General features: G+C 37.7%; 1 protein-coding gene across 1 annotated transcript in view; it reads left to right on the top strand.

Annotated features, from left to right (window-relative positions):
- The window catches only part of LOC150088284 (aminopeptidase N-like), a 488,751-nt gene that overhangs the window by 319,084 nt on the left and 148,251 nt on the right, over positions 1-21,416 (top strand). The window contains exon 12 of the mRNA XM_090369447.1: positions 12,412-12,542. Within this exon, the coding sequence (XP_090225573.1) occupies positions 12,412-12,542 (131 nt within the window). The remainder of the gene's footprint in view (positions 1-12,411; positions 12,543-21,416) is intronic.

The raw sequence follows: 21,416 nt of genomic DNA, 5'->3' as shown, positions 1-21,416 counted from the left end.
AAGTCAGATTTTTGTGTTCGTTCGAACAGAAATTTCATTAGGCTTGACAGCGTGACAAGAGGAAAATGGAGGAAATGCTAATAGAAAATTAAATTAGAAGTAAATAATCTGTTTTCAGCGCACAAGTAAGAATATCCGAAAACAAATAACAACAACATCAACATCAACAACATCCTGTGCCTATTCCGAAGCACCTTCCACTTCGACCAGCTACTCGGCATACTCACCGCAAATGTCCAGTCACAGGGACCCTCAAAAATGGCTAAAGGAGGAAAATAGACCAACAGAATTACAAATTGAGAGAACGAACAAGTCGATCATTTCAATTTGCACAACTCATAACGTGGGTAAAGTACCTGCCCGGCAACCCAAAGGTCGCGGGTTCAATTCTCGCCTCGGGCTTGGATCAAAGTACTGCAAAAACCTTGGGAGGTGCAATATGGCCACAGAAGCCGATGCGCCAACAACTACCAAATCAAAAAAAAAAAAAAAAAAAAAAAACAACTCATAACAATTTGTTACAAGTTCAATTTTTAGGGTTGAGAAATAGTTTTTTGTTGATATTAAATTTCATTAAAAATTTTTGTTTCGTATTTTGACCGAATAAGTCCTTATTCAAAATTAAACTTGCAGTGTTTTAACATATAACTTAATTAACATATAACTAAGTTTTCCTTAGCGCCGACTGAATTTCGAAATTGCGTATTTTGCTCTTGAATGTCATCCTTAATTGGATTATATCGGAAATTAAATTCTTCTTTATTCCGTAAGTACATCGCGAAACGATTTTCATATTCTTCTAAGTCCTGCAGTAAATGATAGAATTCGCCTTTTTCTGTTCTCTTCCAGTTGATGTCGTGTATCCATTGCGTACTCTTTTGTTTTCTCGGCTATAAGGAAAGCGCATGAATTTTCTAAATCTTCTTCAAAATCTAAAGAGGAGGATGAACTGTGGCAATTCATTTCGCTTCAGCTTTCCTCAAAGAGAATGACACATATACAACGTCACAGGTTGCCAGACGTACCCCTTTGGGAAGTATAATAAAATTTCCAAGAGCCCCTTTTTTAACATTTGAAAAAAGCAGAAATCATAAAACACCCTGTTGAGATGATTATTAAGAAGAAAGAATTAACTGACGATAAGGTTATTGTTGAAATGCACCCTTAATTAAAGATTCAAATACGACATTCTATCCTATTTACAAAGAGGGTTGTAGAATACAACCCTCTTTGTAAATAGGATAGAAACCTTTTACATTCTACTTGACTTCTTTTTTATTTCGTTGTAATGATTTAAAGCTCAGGCAACAAACTTTTTTTATTTAAAATTCTCAATATCAATATCGGTTTACTGTATGAAGAATATGTTCTGCTGAAATCATTCCATAGAAATATTGAGACAAAAGACCGCAAAAATTCCACAGATGTTTGGATAAAAATTTTAAATGCGTACGAAGTACGTAATACAGAAAAAAATATTAATTTTGGTTTTTGCTTTGCCTCACTCAAATGCGAGTACTTAGCTCAATGTTTAACGCGTGTTAAAAGGATAGAAATAAATTAGCCCTAAAGAATGTTGAAGGAGAACTGTTGCAGAAAATCAATCACACTATGTCACGCAAAGAATTTTACGCATTATGTACTAAAAAATGAAAAACTGTTAAAGAAAATTCGCTCAAATGAAAAGTATTGCGAGGCAAATATTTTCTTTTTGATAAAATAAATCAGGTTTATTGAATGTGTATTGTAAACAATTTTGTAAAACATTTGACGTTAATATTTATAAAAGTTTCCTTTAGTGTTTATAACTTTTCCAATAAAATTTTCCGAATTAAACGAATTAAAGCACGGGCTATAATTCGGTTAATTTTATTTAAATTTGAATAATTTTGAATTCCACGAACTTGTAAAAATCAACAATATATAGAAATAAAATGGTTATTATTAAAATTGTTCGGTTTTCTTAAGATATAATGCGAGTACCCCTAAACGAGGAATGAATACCCCAAACATAACCTCGAGATCAAATTTTTAATCTAGCCACCCTACGTTACAGTGACGAGGCTTCTTCTCCGACCGACTTCGCAGTTTACATTAAACAGGGACCACAGAGTACTACTCTGTGACAGGGACATGACGAGATTCACGTGAAGTGATAATAGTGCTTTTGTGTCCTAACATCTCTAAGAAAAACGATATCGATGCGAACCCTACATTCCAGCCACGTTGATTTTGCAAACCGTTCACAAGAAATTACTGCCGATACACCACGCTGGTTCACTCTCTATTGCACCACGCTAGTGGTGCAATAGAGACGTGATATATGTATCTGTGAATGTCAGAAGTGGGTGTAGTGTGTTGTTTTGTGTTAGAGTAGTGTTGGGTTCTGTTGTGCTTTTGGCCGCAGGGTCCCTAATGGGGATCTACATTGCCCGTCACCACCAATAAGAGGTAAGCCAGGCAATCCATAGTTCTCTTGATGGTCTCTGCCAGGGTCGCCTGAGCTTCCTGACAGAGGTCAAAAAAAAAAAAAAAAAAAAAAAAAGAGTGGAGGACATAGGAGTAGAGTGGGAGTAACAGTAGGGGGGAAGAAAGATGGAGAAAGAAGCGTCCTCCAGTAGAGGGGAAAGGGGTGAAGTAGTTGGGGATCGCCCAATATGGTGTTAATTGCTCGTGCACCTAAAATCCTACTGGAACAACAACAACTTCTGTGTAGCTAACAATTTTACTGATAGATCACGCCACTTAACTGACTAACAGTATTTTGAGAGAATATGTTGCATTAAAAAATGAAATGCTCCATTTTTCTTTTTGATGCAAAATATTTATAATACTCTCAAATTTGGAACACAAAATCAGAGTCACTTTGGATATCTGGCCAATGCGTGTTTGTTAAAAGTGAGACCTGCCCAGATCGCCATCGCCTGTTAAATAATCACATACAGCATATATTCCCTTACTTGTCCGAATACTGTTGGAATGAATAATGTGTGAGGGGCAGAGAGGGTTGAAACAGGAAACCAAAATATTCACGGATATTCTGCCATTTACATGATCATAATCATGGATAAAACGCTTTCATCATCTAATCATGGGTAAAATGCTTTAATAATTTACATAATCATGAGTAAATCATGTTTTTGTGGTATTTACTTTGAATCAACGTGGACTGATTAGGAAATTTAAATTTATTTGGTCTTTATCGTAATTTACATTGAATTCTACACTACACCACAACTCCAGTAACAATGCGGTTTGTAATCTGGCAAAATAAAATTGTCTCAGGTTATACTCCTTAAACACTTGTTTACTGTAAACGTTTTATTTTATTGTAAAAATTGTCCAACTCCCAAAAGTAATTTTTGTGTACTTTTTATTAGCTTTCGGCACAGGATTGTGTGAGCTTTTATTTTATTACATTTCGGCACAATTATGTATGAGCTATCTGTACTGAAGGAGGGACTTTTGTTATGAGTTTAAAAAGTGTGACATTTTCGAACAGTATTTTAAGTTTTGCTGAATCTTCTGTTGAAATAACAGAAACTATCTGCAAGAATTAGTTGTAGCTTCATAGTATTTTTTTTTAACTAATACCTATCCTTATGGAATCCTATTTTGCGAGTTATAAGGCAGAACTGAATTTTAGAAGGATTAAAATCAACTAGTTTACCTTTGCCCCACTGGAGATTAGCATTTAAGGATTTGAAGAAGTTGAAGCAGTTTTTGCAGAGCCAGGTTTCTCCAACTGGAAGGCGGAATGCAATGTGCTATCATCAGCAAAACTGTGGATACGAATTCCAGTCAATGGAAGGTCATTAATAAACAAGATGAAAGATTGAGAGAAAGAACTGAATCTTGGAAATCTACAGCATTAATGGAAAGGTTAGAAGACAGAGAGCCATTTACAATCACTCACGCAATGAGCGGTCAGAGAGAAAACGGGATACCCAATTAAAAAAACAGTTGGCAACCCATAGAATGGATGCTTATTAAAAGACCTTTATGCCAAACACGATCAAAAGCTTTTGAAATGTCAAGAGCAACTGCTCGAAACTTTTCCATTGAATTTGTCCATTGATGGGTAACATAAGCCAGAATATAACCAGTTGATCGACACTGACGGAATCCATACTGGCAATCATTGATCGCATGGAAGGTTTCTAGTTAGTTTAAAGTTGGCATTTAATTGATTTCTCCAATACTTTAGAAAGAGTGAATGCAATGCGACGATAAGTGGATGGGGTGGATGTGTCACCCTTTTTAGGAACTGGAGGGTTAGGAGAAAATTTCTAAGCAGAAGGGAAATTACCTACCTGCAGAATAAGAAAGGGAAAATGCCGACAAAGAACACGAACAAGCTCAGGAGTGGGGGTTTTAAGAACAAGTTGAGAAATACCATCAGGATGTGGAGCTTTCTTAGCATCAAGGTTGTTCAAAATCATCCTAATATCCTTTTGAAGGAAGACAACTAGAGGCATTGAAAAAATTGTACTAGGAATGGTAGGAGGTGGTTAATGAGGATCATCAATACATGAGTTAGAAGAAAAGTAAGGTGCTAGTAGGTCCGCTTTTTCTTTGGTTGAAGAATCAATAGAACCATCTGGTTTGGACAGATGTGAGAATAGAGATGGGAAAAAGCTACGGCCAATAATAGCTTTGCCAAGAGGCCAGAAGGCTTGACTACCATTTGGACAAAACAAGTTTTTTACTCTTAGCATGTTCGAAATCTGGTTTGGACTGATCTGATTAGAAATTTTGAGTAGAATTTTTCTTAGCGTGGTCTGTGCTTATTAACAGAAGAGACTGCTTTTACGGGGATGGGATACACTTAAATAGAAAGGGTACAAGAATATTTGCTGATGCTATCGAGGCAGTATTAAGCAGGTCCGGAAAACTGCTAGCTTGGGGGAATTTACAGACTTATAGATTAACAGTAGCTGCAGGCAGAGGTGAAGTGATCCTTGCACTGCTCCTATTGGAATGCCTGGAAAGCAAGGTGCTCGGGATTTCCAGGCCTGCTGGGAGTCATCATGGAACAAGTAAATACATGGGCTGTGTTAGGATAACTAGGAGTAAAAACAGTTGCGTGTATACTTGCATTTACGTCAGTACTAGGAGTATAGTAAATAAATTTGATGCCTTTAGTGCTGGTCAAGACATGAAAGGCAGATATTGTTGGGATATCAGAGACGTGCTGTCACACATAAGGAATGAAGAATTGGAATTTGGGGTATATAATGCTTACAGAAAGGATGGGCACGATAGGAAGGGAGCAGGAGTTATACTTTTAGTTAAGAAGCACATGAAATGTAAGAAAGTGCATCCAGTGGGCATGAGTGGACAGTGAAATGTTTAATCTGTTTTGTGTGATATAAGCACTGGAAATGCAAAATTGAGAGTAGGAGTGTGTTATAGACCTAATGACTCTGATGAGTACAATGAACAACTGTACAGAGAATTAGAGTGGGCCAGCAAATCAGAATGTCTTTTAATGGGGGATTTTAACTTCACAGATTTACTGGAACTTTTAATTGGTCACTCGCACATTAGCAAGGTTTTTGTGGATTTATTGGATAACTGTTTTCTACTGCAGCATTTTCGAGAAATTAGAGAGAATAATATTCTTGATCTGATTATCAGTAGTGATTCTTCATGCATTAAGAATCTGCAGATAAAGGAACCACTAGGTAGCAGTGATCACAGTGTGCTGAAGTGGGAAGTACTCAAAGTGGTAACTACCATCAGGGGTAAAAGAAAGGGCTTTTGATTTCGTAAAGTGGTCTCAGACAGTTTTTAAATTCTCTACAATGGGACCAACTGATAATGTTACCAACAGCAAATTCTAAATGGCAAGCATTTAAGGAAGTAATCTTTGGAAACCACTAGGCTTTTCTTACCAAGTAAGAAATACTTTTCAAGGTTGAGGCCTAAATGGTTATCAAATGAACTAATGAGACTCGAGGCAGAGAAGAAAAGTGCATGGGATACAAATATCAGGCGACACAGAAGACAATTGTAGATATAAGCTAGTCTGTAATCAAGTCACAAAGGAGGTTAGGTAATCGAAGACAGATTATGAGAAATCTTTGGAAAATGATGCAAAGAAAATCAGCAAAGACTTTTTTATTTATGTAAACTCTAGAAGGAAGGAGATGAATCAAATTGGTCCACTTGATATCGATGGCTCGATTGTTGATGATCCTGCTGATGTAGCTGACAAACAAGGACTAATTTACACATGAGGAAGTCTGTAGGGACTTCCTCATGTGTGAACGAAGTTGAAATTGTTGAAGTTGAACGTAAGAAAGGCACCTGGGGTGAATGGCATCTATCCAGTTATATTAAAGGAGGCGGAAAATTAAATAAGCAAACCCTGATCAATAGTTATGAAAGCTTCTGTGGACTCACTGGATGATCCGATGGACCGGAAATGTACAAATGTGTCCCCAATTCACAAATAGATCAACGGATGACACGAGTAATTACAAGTCTTTTAATTTAACTTCTGTTCCAGGGAAAATAATGGACTTACTGGTTAAAGAAGCACTGCAGGATTATCTAGACAAGACTGCAGTTATAGTTCAGACACTGCATGGGTCTGTTAAGAGGAAATCTTGTCTGACAAATTTGATTGGATACTATGATGTGATCACAAAGGAACTGGATGCAAAATTGGATATCATATACAGTACTTGGATTTTAGGAAAGCTTTTGATGCCGTTGCACATGGAAGACTGCTGTACAAATTTGAGCAGCATGGCATTAAGGGTAAAGATGGATAAAGTGTGGTTGAGTGGGAGAAGACAGAGAATGGTAATCAACAGACACTGCTCCTCGTGGATTAATGTTATTAGTTGAATCCCCCAGTGTTCGTTGTTGGGTCCATTGTTGTTTTCTGTATTTATCAATGATATTGATGAAGGCATATCAGGGTTAATTTCTAAGTTTGCAGACGATACGAAGTTTGGCAAGGTTGTTAATGACAGTAATGACAGCGTGCTACAACAGGATCTAGAAAAGTTGGGCAGGTGGACTGGGAAGTGACAACTGAAGTTTAACATTGACAAAAGTAAAGTACTGTATATGGTTAGCAATAATCCCAGAAAAACCTACCAACTGTGTGTGATTGGTAGGTTATTCTCCAATACACTCAGGGTATTGGAGAATGAAAAGGACCTAGGCGTAAATGTGCAGTCAGATATGAAGTTTGATGAGCAGTGCAGACAGGCTGCAAGAGTAGCTCATGGTGTCTTGTCAATGATATACAGCAATTTTGTTAGCGGGGATAAGGAGGTGATTGTCCCCTTGTATAAGGCAATGGTCAGGCTATACGTTGAGTACTGCATACAGGTCTGGAGGCCTCATTTTAAGAAGGATCTAGAGCTCCTGGAACGAGTACAGAGAAGGGCAACGAGATTGGTGAAGGGAACAAATGGTTGCTCTTACTAAGATAGGCTTAAGTTCTGCAAATTGTAGCGTCTGGAGACTAGGCACCTGCGAGGTGATCTAAATGGGGTGTACAAGGCTTTCAATGGTTTTAGCAAGTTCAATGTTGATGGGACTCTTCCTCTTGCTCAGATTACTCACCTGAGGGGACATACATTCAAATCGAGGAAAGACAATTGTAGAATATATATGCAGAAATTTGACTTTGGCCTGCGGATGGATGATAGTTTGAACAAACTATCGTCCACAATTTAAATAAGTTCAAAGGTGAACTAGACAAGTTTGGACTGAATGAATGGGTGAAATGGGAAGTTTTTTTTTTATTTGGCTGGTGCTATAAGCTTGCTTTCTTGAATCATATGACTCTACTAATGCTAATATTAATGCTAAATTAATAGCTGCTTTATAATTGACTGAAGAACTCCATGCTTTATAATTGTTGCGAGTTTTAGTGTAGACTGAAAGTGAACCTGGAGATTTGATAACAAGACAATTGCGATATGCAACATTCTTATTCTTAACAGCCATAGCCCATTTATTGGAAAACTAAGGTTTGGATAAAGGTCGAGATTTTAAGATGGATTGTGGAATAAAGGATTTCATCCTTTCAACAATAATTTAGCTGACATGATCTGAGCAAACGTTGACGTCTCAGAAAATTTGAAATAGTAATCCGACCATGAAAAAGAAGAATAAAAGAAATCTCGCAGATCAACCAATTTTTATTCTTGGGATGTCACACAACAGCAGGTTGAGAATGGCCATGAAAGAAAGGCTTCATTGAAGAAGAGACCATCGCCGAATTGTGATCTGAGGTGCGTAGAAGACTACTTACCTCGACCATATACTTAGAAGGGTTGTTTGTGAGGAAAAGATCGAGTGTGTTGGCTGTGTATTAAGGGTTGTGTGGTATTCTGGTGGGTAAATGAACAATCTGTGCGAGGTCATTAGTAATTGCAAAAGTCTGAGCACTTCAACCAGCTGGGTCCGTGTGACCAGAAAACGAAAGCCAGCTGGAGTTGCGAATATTAAAATCACCGAGGAAACTTATTTAATTGTTAAGAAAGTTGAACTGGAGAAACATAAGTTTCAAAGAGAGGAAGTCAAAGGGTTCCAAGTGATTAGTGGAGTTGGAAGAACGATAAAGGCAACAGATGAATTTTACAGAATGTGGTAGAGAGATTTTAACCCCGAGAAGATCGAAAAGAGGAGATTCAAAATTACTAAGTCTCTGACAGGGAATTTCATAATGGACATGTGCACATTTGCCACCTTTGAAGCGAAAGGAATCGAACACTAATTATGGTAGACTGTAGGTCGAAATGAATATCATTGAGATTGAAATTGAGATCACGTATATTTGTGAAAATAAAGTGGAAGTGATTTGGAGGTTTATATCTTTTCTCAGATAAGTTTGTTCTATTATTTTGATCATCCATGATGTATTCAGTCGTTAGAAAATATGGACAGGATATGCTGTATGAAGTAATTAAATTTTTTCATATGGCGCACACATGGCAGAATATATTCAGTTCCTTGACATAACGTGTCCTGGGCAATGCCCCCCCCCCAAGGCGCCTCCGTAGCCAGGTGGGCAGGAGCAGCAGTGCGTAGCACACGCTTCTTGATTAGACCGGAGTTCGAGCCCGTGACCACCAAATACGGAGGATGCAGAAAGGTCAGGGAATGACCACCGCATATACCCGGAGCAATATGGCCCTAGTTGTTAATGCTCCTAAAAACCAAATAACAACAACAACAACAACAACAACAATGCTCCCCACATACACACTACTCCGACTCCTTCCAACCAATCACTGTCTGCCAGAGTTGAGGCTGCGTGATTTTACACTAGCTGATCCGGAATCCTCCCAGATAGTTACCAATATGTGGACATGTGTATATGTAAAGAGTGGCTCCTAGAAGGTCAGTTCAACTCTGCCTCGTATCTCTGTGAAGAATAGTACCACTATAAAAGGGCCAGAAATGTGATTGGTGTAGGTTTGTGTGTATTATGTGTGTGTTCTGTTGTTCTGTTCTGGTCGCTTGGCTACCCAGAAGCATCAATCACCAGGAGAGATGCTTCTAGGTATTCGTCCACACCACGGGAAGGTGGGCTAGTCCATGTAAAGCACGTACTGTCTCAAAAGAGACTCTAACCAACCTGCTTTACCAGAAGGTGGGCCAGGATCCTCTGGGGTTCCATTCCAGAGGGGGAAAAAAACTCCACCCATGGTGCTGGATATGAAAAAGAAATTAATAAAAATGAAATAATAAATAAAGTAGAAGAAAAAAAAAATATATGTATAATAAAAATAAGATAAAAGAATAAATAAATAAAAATAAGATAAAAGAATAAATAAATAAAAATAAGCTAAAAGAATAAATAAATAAAATAAGATAAAAATAAATAAATAAAAATGAAAGGAAAGAATGTAGTGGTGCTGCTAACAAAAAAAAAAAAAAAAAAAAAAGCAAGCCGGTGACGCTGAAAAAAAAAAAAAAAAATTGTCTGTAAAATCCAAAGGAATTACACTTCTTGAGGATTTGAGTTTACACGTTCAACAATTATCAAACGAGATCTAACCAGCTATGTATCAACAGGGCCTTTGTGTTGTATCCTGTTGATATCTGTCGACACTGAACGCTTTCGCAGAAATACGCCTTGAGCGAAAGCCTGAAGAATCTGATATGACTCCGAGTTTTGAAGCAGAAACGACTCCTGACCTGGTTGAAAATTAGTAAGTGCATGAAGACGAAGTCTGAGATCATCATACAGGGAATGAAAGAGGATGTGATCCAAACTTTCTGGCGATACACACGATCAGAGATCTATTTGTGATAAATTGAATCTAAAAAGACTGGTTCATCAATCCAAGTCCTGTCAACAGGTAAGATGTGAATACATCCATGCAGAACTACAATTGAACCTGTTTATCCAGGAGAAATGAAACTTCTGGTATAAACTTTCTCGTTGTTGCACCAACAGGAACTGTATCCCATCGAGACTGCCAGATATTAACTAACTCGTTCCACAGTCTCTTTCTCTTCTCTTTCCACAGTCTCTTTCTCTTTTAGTACAATCGTAAAGGTTGATGGTTATTCCAAGAAATTCGGTCTCAATCTGGTTTTTCAGTCTGTATAAAAATTCTCTATAAGTAATCTGCAAGTCTAAAGGTAATGTTCCGGCTAGTACCTGCAGAGCTTGGTTTGAGACTGTCCTGCATGCCTTAACTATACATCGTAAGATTGTTCTCTGCAAGGAGGCGAGTTTAGATTTGAAGTGATTGAGCTATGCCCTGTGAAACCACGCACCGGCAGCATACGTGACTAGAGGGAGGAAAACTACATTGTAATAGATCCTTAAAGTTTTTCTAGAGATACTCCCACACGGGACACCCTAGCAATTGCACCAGCAAATCTGCGTATTTTAGATGATAAGTTTGTCAAATGAGAAATAAAACTGAGATTGGAATCAATTACCACTCCTAGAAACTTGTTCTCTTTAACTATGGGGAGACGAATATTGTTGATCTTGACCAACGGAGGACGAGAGATATCCAACTTTGTCCAAGAATCATCATCTTTGTTTTTGACAAACTGATTTTAAGCTTATTGGTAACAGTCCAATCGTAGAGATCCCAGAGAACAGAATTTGCGGTAGTTTCAAGAGCGGCCCTAGAGTTACCACTGACCAAGATGGTGAGATCATCTGCGTACGCTATTATTTTGACGTTGTATGATGCCTTATAAAGAACTTTTTTTTTTTTTTTTTCTGTGAGCACATTCCACAGACTTGATGTAAGGAATCCTGGTGACCTGACCTTTTGCAATGGAATTTTATCGCTCCTGTCAGACTGCGAGGTTCCTGTAGGACTCTTATGTATTTCCTCTTTGGGAGATCAGTGTTGATATTGGGATCGTTCAATGCGAAGGGGCTTTTTGGTGGTTATGCTGTACAGCCATCTTTGATTCGATCTTGAAAAACGGAACAGATATAGGAAGCAAGCCATGGATGAATGCATTGGTTATAATTTATAACTAAATTTTGTTCCCTTAGGCATCATCATCTGGATGCTCTTTGGTATCAAAGTGGATATAATTACCGTCCTTCCCACAGCGGGTGGAAAAGGCCTTGGTAGTATCCCATCAGTGACGCGAGGATGTTTTATGGGCTTTTTCACAACGTTGCTGAGTTATTCGGTCTCAGGCTATGGGTTTTCTTGCGTGTTGTTTTTTGGGGGGTAACGGGTTAGAAGAAACATTCTACCATACTAAACTCGAGTTTTTCGTCAAGAAAACAGGCTAATCCACTACGGAATACACGCAATTTACATACGTAATATACTGACGCCTTAGTTGCTTTGGTACATTTGGTGCCTTAGTTGCTTTGGTGCATTTGGTGCCTTAGTTGCTTTGGTGCATTTGGTGCCTTAGTTGCTTTGGTGCATTTGGTGCCTTAGTTGCTTTTGATTAATTACCTACTGGAATGGTCTGTTTTACCTAATTTCTAAAATTGTTGATTATATTTATCGAGATTTAATTGCAACGAATAGTAATATATGTTACTACATTTTCTTTTATTTTTATTTAATTTACTTAAATTGTTAACAAGATAACTATGTACACTATAAAATTTTTGTGATTAATTTTTCATTATAATGTACACATGTATGTTTGGTAATGAAACCATTAAAGTAAACTAATATAAAATAAATAAAATATGACTAGTCCGTATTTTCGAGCAAGTTCTTATATTAAGTGATTTTATCAAATATTAGATTATGAAGTGATTTTATCAAATATTAGATTATGAAGTGATTTTATCAAATATTAGATTATTAAGTGATTTTATCCAATATTAGATTTAGATTAATAAAAATTTCAACATTTTCCATTTCTTCCATTTCTGCACAACTGTTAAATTTTATATTATCTGCAAAGGTTGATAACTGCTATCTCTAGGAACCCTTGAAAACTTACCTGAAAAAGACAAATGGGTAATTGCAAATCTCCAAGAAGTTGGATACTACCGAGTTAATTATGATATCAATAACTGGCAACTTCTGCTTAGACAACTAGAAAATGATCACACGGTAAGTTCTTCTTAATTACTATAACAAAATTATATTATCTATTGGACAAAAGATATAATCAAGCTTGCCAACCTGTTTCAAATCCGAATCGAAATTGTACAGAAAGACAGAGAAGTATGTTCACAAAAGGACATGGTAGAAAATGCTGTGTTGTCACTTCCCATTGTTTTGAGTTTTATGTTCGAACGTCAAGTGGACTCAAGATCAGGGGAACAAACATATGTGAAGTTCACGAATCTGTATTCAGTGGAGAGTCCGATCGTAGCTGTTCTCACCGAGAAAGAGAAACAGACTCAAAATAAACTCATCAACATCAAAGAACGTGATTGCTAAAAGTCGTTTGCACAAGCGTAATATGAAATACTTAGTGATTACTGAATTATGAACTATGCCGTATAGCTCGAAGCAAAAAAAAAAAAAAAAAAAGCATAAAAAGTTATACCAGTGGTAATTTGCATCTTGTCGTGTAAGTCAAAGTGATAAAGGTCGTAAAGGATAATGTAGAAAAGGTATCATGGAGTTTCAAAGGAGCGGATATTAGGCGGCGAATATCAAAGCGATAATTTCCGCCCTTATAATCGCATAGCATCGATGCCTACATACATGTGAAAACGATAAAATGTCTCTTCTTTTGGAATTAAATGGATATATATATATATTTTTTTTTTTGAAATTAAACTGGAAAAATTATACGGAATTTTTTTTTCTTTCATATCTGTAGTTGTTTTGAAAATCTAAAAAAAAAAAAAAAAAAAAAAAAATACACATCGCTGTCTATATTTTCAAAGACTGAATTAAAACCAGCGCATTCTCATGGGAAAAAAGTACAACACGTGTTTATTTTCAAAATCACATTATGTTCCACAGGGGTTTGTCTGGACATCATTCTTCAAATGGTGATTAAGACATTCGACTCTTAATATTATTCAAAATGCAATGTGTACAATAAGATTTCCGGGCAAGTTTTATCATTAATATTGATGTTCCAGAAAAAGGCTATAATTTATATGATTGACTAGTGGTTTATATACTAGGACAACAATCTCGTGTTATCAAGATCTACTCTGCAACGTGGAGAATAGACTCGCAACATCGAATTGGCGTTGTGTTATTCACTCTGAAATCCTCCTATAAGTTATACCTCAGAATGCCGCAAAACTATGATTCTTTTACTATAAATTTCGTGCTGTGGATAACGTGTAGCAAGAGAATGGCTAAGAGGCAAGGATGATTAAACAAAACAGGGTTTATTACTTCTAGCATACAAAACAGGTGCAAAATAATATGGTTATATAATTGTATATGATTATATAAGGGCTCTATTTCTTAACAAAGAGGATAAAACCATATACTATAAGGCTAATGATACACGTGTATAAACATGTCGGCGTTCTTCGTGTGATCTTCGGTTCACTGCTGCCCGTACTCTCTGGAGCCAACAATCATCCTCCAGTTCGAGTATCTGAGTGTATGTGTAAGTGTACTATACAGATTTAACAGTCATAACTTATGGCATTCCATTAATACATATGGATCTTGCGAATCTTAAACTCTAATTTCTAGGTGTTGTGAGATAGATGCTACCTTAGTGAATGTTCCTATGAGGAGGGATGTTTCTCAGTAGACTGTATTAAATAAAGAGTCAGGTATTAACGTCGGACACGTTTATTCTATTAAACTATCGTGTCGTAAATATAGGGTGAGACTTACCAGAATAATCTTTGCAATATTCAGGAATAGACGTCTAGGAACAGGAGCCAGCAGCAAAAGATTTTCAAGACGTTTTTGACGAGATAGCCTCAAGAAAAGAGAACTGCTTCGCACAGGACAAGACTCTCTTCGTCTCTTTGTCTCCTTCTGTATCTTTCCATATCTTTGTATCTCTCTCCGTCTTCTCCGTTCTCTCTTTTTTTGTCTCTGATCTCAATATATATATATGTCCCCCCCCCCTTTAGAGTTTCCAATACCTCTATTGGTTAAAACGCTAATTTCGTGGGGAAATGAAAATCCCAGGGACTGTTATTTTGGAGACTTGACACGGTGAAAAATGGAACTGATGAGGAGAAAGAGGAACCTCACATCTGCACGGTGTGGAATTTCCAGACTGCCCAGCGGTAGTCACCAGATCTAAAGGATCTAAAGTCCGTTCGTTCTTACACAAGGAATTTCCAGACAACAATCATCCCGTAGTTATAAGGTTCAGATTTCATCCTGAAGTATGCTTCTTTTTTTTTTTTTTTTTTTTATGTGAACCCCAAACACGAGAGGTATTAGAACCTATAGTACTTAGTACCGGTTTAAGAAGATATTTGTTGACATTGGACTTGAACTTCTGTAGATTGTAATTTTCAGGAAATACGTATGAAGGAAGGTTGTTCCAGAAAACGGCAGTTGAATGAATAAATGAGGATGATGAAAAGTTGGTTCTGTGGGTTTGAAGTTGGACAGTAAATGGATGTTGGCTGGTGGCGGCACGTGTTCGGACTGTTTTGAAAGAGAGAGCAGGAATTATAGAAGCCAATTCAGAAGAACAGTGCCCATGGAAGTATCTGTAGAAGAGGCATGCAGCAGAAACAGTGCGTCTATGAGAAAGCGAGTGGAGAGACTCTGTAAGAGAAGAATCATTAATTAACCTAACTGCCCTCTTCTGAATGGAATCAAGAAGCCAGAGAGAGGTTTTGGGGGCACCACCCCAGATGTAGGAACAATATTCCATGGCAGGGCGAATTTGCGATTTATACAGAGTGAGCAGCTGTTTGGAAGAAACGTAACGCCGAGAGCAAAAGAGAAAACCAAGTTTTTTAGATGCAGAGGAAGCAATATTTGTAATGTGCTTGTGCCAAGAGAGATTAGAAGTCAGGGTAATCCCCAAAAGAGATATATCATTTTGCCTAGAAATCGGAGTGTCACTAAAGATAAGTATAGGAGCAGAAGAATCCTTTTTTGCGAGATATAAGACAAGACAGTTTTAGAAGGGTTGAAATCAACTAAGTTGTCTTTGCCCCACTGGAGAAGTACCTGAAGATCGGCATTTAAGGAATTGGTAGCAGATTTTCGAGAAGTTGAAGATGGAAAGTTTCTCAAAATGGAAAGTTTCTCAAAATGGAAAGTTGGAAAGTTGTGCTATCATCGGCAAAACTATGGATAGGATTTTCAGTCAATGGAAGAAGGTCATTGATATACAAGAGGAAAAGAGTGGGGGAAAGAACTGAACCTTGGGGGACACCGGCATTAGTGGAGAAGTTAGAAGACAGAGAGCCATCTACCATCACCCTCAGTGAGCGATCAGAGAGAAAACTGGATAACCAATTACTAAAAACAGTTGGCAAACCATAAGATGGAAGCTTGTTTAGAAGACCTTTATGCAAAACACGATCAAAAGCCTTTGAGATGTCAAGAGCAACTACTTGTGTTTCACCGAACCTTTCCATTGAATTAGTCCATAAATGGGTAACATAAGCCAGAATATCTCCAGTGGATCGACACCGACGGAATCCATACTGGTGATCGTTGATCAGACGGAAGGTTTCTAGGTAGTTTAAGAGTTGGCGGTTAATTGATTTCTCCATTACTTTAGAAAGAGTAGAAATAATTGCAATGGGACGATAATTGGATGGGAGGGATTTGTCACCTTTTTAGGAACTGGCTGGATATGAGCAAATTTCCAAGCAGAAGGAAAAACACCTTTGGAATAAGAAAGTGAAAAAAGGCGGCAAAGAATAGGAGTAAGTTCAGGAGCACAGGTTTTGAGAACAAGTGGAGAAATACCATCAGGACCTGGGGCTTTCTTAGCATCAAGATTCATCAAAATCCTTCTGATATCCTTTTGACGGAAGACCACAGGAGGCATTGAATGGAGCGTGTTGGGAATGGTGGGAGGTGTTTTACCAAGATCATTAATATATGAGCTGGAAGAAAAATGGGATGCTAGCAGGTCAGCTTTATCCTTGGCCGAAGTGGCAACAGAACCATCTGGTTTGGACAGAGGTGGGAGCAAAGATGGGAAAAGTTGCGGCCAATAGCTTTGGCAAGAGACCAGAATGCTCGGCTACCATTAGGGCAAGAAGCAAGTTTTCTACTCTTAGCCTGTTCAAACTCTAGTTTGGACTGGTTAATAACTGCTTTACAACTGTTGCGAGCTTTGGTGTAGGCAGAAAATGAAACTGAAGAATTAGAAACAAGCCAATTATGATATGCAACATTTTTCTCTTGGACAGCCTTAGCACATTTATTGGAAAACCAAGGTTTAGATAAAGGACGAGATTTTAAAGTGGAGTGTGGGATAAAGGATTCCATTCCTGCAAGAATAATTTCACTGACACGATCTGAGCAAACGTTGACATCAGAAGTTTTGAAACAGTAATCCGACCAAGGAAAAGAAGAAAAGCAGTCTCGCAGGTCATCCCATTTTGCATTCTTGTAATGCCAAACAACACGTGGTTGGGAATAGCCATGAGATAAAGGTTCCATTGGAGAAGAGACAATCACCAAGTTGTGATCTGAAGTGCCTAAAGGACCTCTCACTTCGACCGTGTACTTAGAAGGGTTGTTTGTGAGAAAAAGATCAAGCGTATTGGCTGTATGATTAGGATTGTCCGGTATTCTTGTAGGTAAATGAACAATCTGTGCTAGGTCATTAGTAATTGCAAACGCCTCAGCATCTCGACCTGCTGGGTCGGTGTGACTAGAAAACGGAAGCCAGCTGGAGTTGTGAACATTAAAATCACCAAGGAAAATGACTTCACTGTTAGGAAAGTTGGACTGGAGAAAGTCAAGTTGCAAAGAGAGGAAGTCAAAGAGCTCCAAGTGATTAGTGGAGTTGGGAGAACGGTAGAGACAACAGATGAATTTGACACAATGAGGTAGAGAGATTTTAAACCAGAGAAGATCAAAGAGAGGAGATTCCAAATTGCCAAGTCTCTGACAGGGAATATCAGAACGGACATATGCACAAGTACCACCTTTGAGGCGAAAGGAATCATACAGCGAATAATTTGGGCATCTGAGATGAGCAGTAGATGAATCAACCGATAACTGAGATTCTGTCAGAAAACGTACATGGGGTTTGGCAGACTGCAAGTGGAAATGGACATCGTTGAGATTAGAATTGAGACCACGTATATTTGTGAAATGAATCAGGAAGTCCTTGGGAGGTTTAGATCTTTTCGCAGATAAGCTTGCTCTATTAGTTTGACAATTCATGGTGTATTCAATAGTAAGAAAAAGTAGGTGGGACATGCTGTATGAAGTAATGAAATTTTTGGATATGGCGTACATGTGGTAAGAATATACCCAGATCCTTGAAATAACGTGGCCTCGACAATGCTCCCCGCATACACACTACTCGGACTCCCTCCAGTCATTATCTGGCAGAGTAGAGGCAGCAACATTATACACTAGCTGATCCGGAAGCTTCCTAGAGAGTTACCAATAGGTTCAGTCCGGTGTACTAACTAGCGGCCGGCCTGCGAACACCGTTTTAGAGCTGTACCCTCGAAATGTAAGGAATATTGGATATCGCCACGACGTTCATCATAACCTCAAAAGTCATCAATCATACTGCATGATGGAAGAGATAGGGAAAAGGTTGACCGGAACTTAGCTCTAGAGACTAAACATGGCTTCCACCATTTCAAGCCTCCAATAAGCAAAGTGGTGGTATTTCACCGGTTGATGACAGTCATCTACCAACTAGTACTGCCTGGTAACATAGAGGGGCGGCGTTCCTCCATGTGGTGTGGGCGCCACACCTCGACCCCTGCTTACGTTGGTTCACACCTGGGTGGTCACCCACCATGTACTTGTGCATGGAAGTTATACCCAGGATTACTAACAGCCCCACCATCGTGAAGGTGCAAGCAGAGGATTTGGCTGTCACAGACCATCCGGACTTCGCCGAAATTGGGTCCACTTGGCTTGAGTGACACCCGAATATCAGTTCCATCAGCGTTTTAGACTCCCAGATAGCAAGTACAGCTTGTCTGGCATATCTGAGAGAATGTCTGTGACAACCTCAAGGACCAAATTCTTAATTGTCATTACTCTCTTTTCTCCGACGAAAGTCATATACTTTCTATCTGGTGCCTCCGTAGTCAGGTGGACAGGAGTAGCAGTGCGTAGCACACGCTTCTTGATTAGACCGGGTTCGAGCCCGTGCCCACCAAATACGGAGGATGCGGAAAGGTCAGGGAATGACCACCGCATATTTCCGGAGCAATATGGCCTTAGTTGCTAATGCTCCTAAAAACAAAATAACAAAACAAACATAACAAAAACAAACATATACTTTCTCACCGTTTTATAAATATTATATCCTCGATGTTCGTCCGATCCGATCGAGTAACGATCTCTTGCTGTGAATCAGCCGGACTCATAAAGATGGAATAGTATTTCAACTGCTTTTTTCCCTAGCGCGGCGCCAACTGGCGTACGCTAAAAAAAAAGACGTTGTATTATTCACTTCTTATACACGGAATGAGTATCACACTACAAATATAGCAGTGACAAAGTATAAGGTGACTTGGCAAAGTAACAGCCCTCAAAGGCAAACGAAAAGTAAAAATGAAGACATTTTTACAATTATCATCTGCTCGCATTTTACATAAACTTCAACAAGGTACAGGAGAAAAATGAATTGGTGTTCGAAACTATCTTCAAACTCGAATTTTAAGTGAATAATCTGTTTTGAGGCACAAAAGACAGAAAGTAATCACATTTACATCTTAACGCCACACAAATCGGCCGAAAATATAGAGAGATACCACCTTTTTAAAACCCCATATACCTCCAGGGGCTCACATCTGGTGAATATAGGCTTGGCACACCCAGGGGTCCTGAGCTGGATATCATCATTCTTCTCTTTCTTGGTAATTTCCTTCTATTTCTGACTATCTCTCTCTTTCAGGGCCAACTCAGATATTTTTTTTTTGGCTGATGCAGCAAAAGCTTCAGGCTTCCTTGCACAATACAGCTAATTACAACAACAATAATAATAAAATATCACTTTTCATTGCTGACGGTTTCGTTTTTGTCTGTGTAACGAATAGACAAAGTGTCTTGGCATTTCTAAGTATGGTGGTTATGAAAGTTCGATCCCAAACTGAACTTTGAACACGCACACTGATTGGTCAGTTTTAAATAAAAATCAAGCACTGTGATTGGTTTACATATTTTTTCCCCTTGGGCTGAGTGAGGGGATCAGGAAAAAAAAAATGGATTTTGGGGGGACATACGAGCAAGATCATTTATTTGTAAAATTTACTACATTTCACGAACACTTTTTTCTCACAGTGTATACCTCCAAACATCAAGTTTATTTAAAACTCGAATAACGCCTCTTGTTTCCGAAAATGGAAAACAATCTGTTTTTTTTTCAAACTTTTGAAATTTTTAAGCTTCAGAAATCATACTTATTTGTTGATATACATTTTATTCTTGGGTATGATTTGTGCATGTCAGGCCGCCACCACTGCCTTCTGCACTTATATTTAGGAATCACGCGGACAGATAGAAATTTACAAAAATTCAAACAGGCCAATTACGTTGCATATTTTTTTTTTTTTTTTCAGAACATCATCTTTACACATCTGATACTGACGTGTCTGTTTCGGAATTAAACTTCCTGTTTTTGGCTGTTAAGTTCAAAAACATAAAAACAAAAACACCGTTGAAATTTTATTTAGACAGACTTTCGTACTTCGCTGTCCGGATTTAAAAGTCTGATTTAATTCACTTATTGCCTGTGGCTTAATTCTAAACGCAAAACGCTCACACAGTACATTGAAACTGGCCAATCGGCGCGTTCGCATTCACACAACTAATTTAATTCTATTTAACGGGTATATAGGTAGTCGATAAAACTATGCTTTTGTAAATTTTACGGAATTAAAAATATAAATGGAATAAATGTAAGAGAGAAGACAGATATCCAAAATTCAACTCCTATGCCAGGCTGTTGTAGCTATGATGAGAGAACTAGAGGCCAGTTATTCTCTCAAATATAGTGCTTTCCCATTCAACTAGATGGAAAAGGGATAGAAAATGTGCTCTATGTAAAAAAATATGTGAGTGACTATTATATTTATGGACATGAATTTCACATTCTGTTGCTAGTTAAGAAAAGAATTTATATGCTTAATTGGTATCTTCTTTAGAATTTGTCTATTGGTTACACCCAATAAAAATTATTCTTTTATTGAAAATATTATCTGTGTTTGTGTTATTCTTTAGTATTAGAGAGAAAAATAACCTTTTAAGCATTTAACAACTGCTTAATTAATAATGCTTAATTTATAATAAATCCCGGCGCTAATTGGCACATCAAACACTTCTAGCCTGGAGGCCATTGAAACTGCCAACTACAATGAACACCGGGATTTATTTATCTCCTCAAATTTTACTTTGTATAGATTTTACCCATTAAGTATATACAGAGGTTTGAGAAAAAACATAATCATTGCAGATAAACTTGATAATACTCCGAAACAAACTCACATGTTAAATTTCAGCTTTTCAAGAACCTTTTAACAACTGTTTAATTCTAAATTTTACTTTGGAATATATTTTACACCTCAACATATACTGAGGTTTGAAAAAATAACAATCATTGCAGATAAACTAGATAGCACACAGGTTTAATTTTTCAGCTTTTCAAGAACTGGTGGAACTTCTGCTTTGGAATAGATTTTACACATCAACATTGTAAATAAACTTGATAAACTCCAAGGAAACAACACATAGGTTTAATTTTTCACCTTTTCAAGAACAGGTGGAAGTTTGGTCAAGAAAAACTTTAAGAATACAGATAATTTTATTTTCAGGTCTCAACAACAGATGGAAACAGCAAGGAATTTTTTATCTTTCAGGGAAAAAAAA

This window comes from Mastigoproctus giganteus, chromosome 3, assembly GCF_048544385.1.
Source record: "Mastigoproctus giganteus isolate SK-2022 chromosome 3, ASM4854438v1, whole genome shotgun sequence".
Lineage (NCBI taxonomy): Eukaryota > Metazoa > Arthropoda > Arachnida > Uropygi > Thelyphonidae > Mastigoproctus > Mastigoproctus giganteus.
Note: the sequence above shows the minus strand (reverse complement) of the source record. Positions and strands in the feature narration are given on the sequence as shown.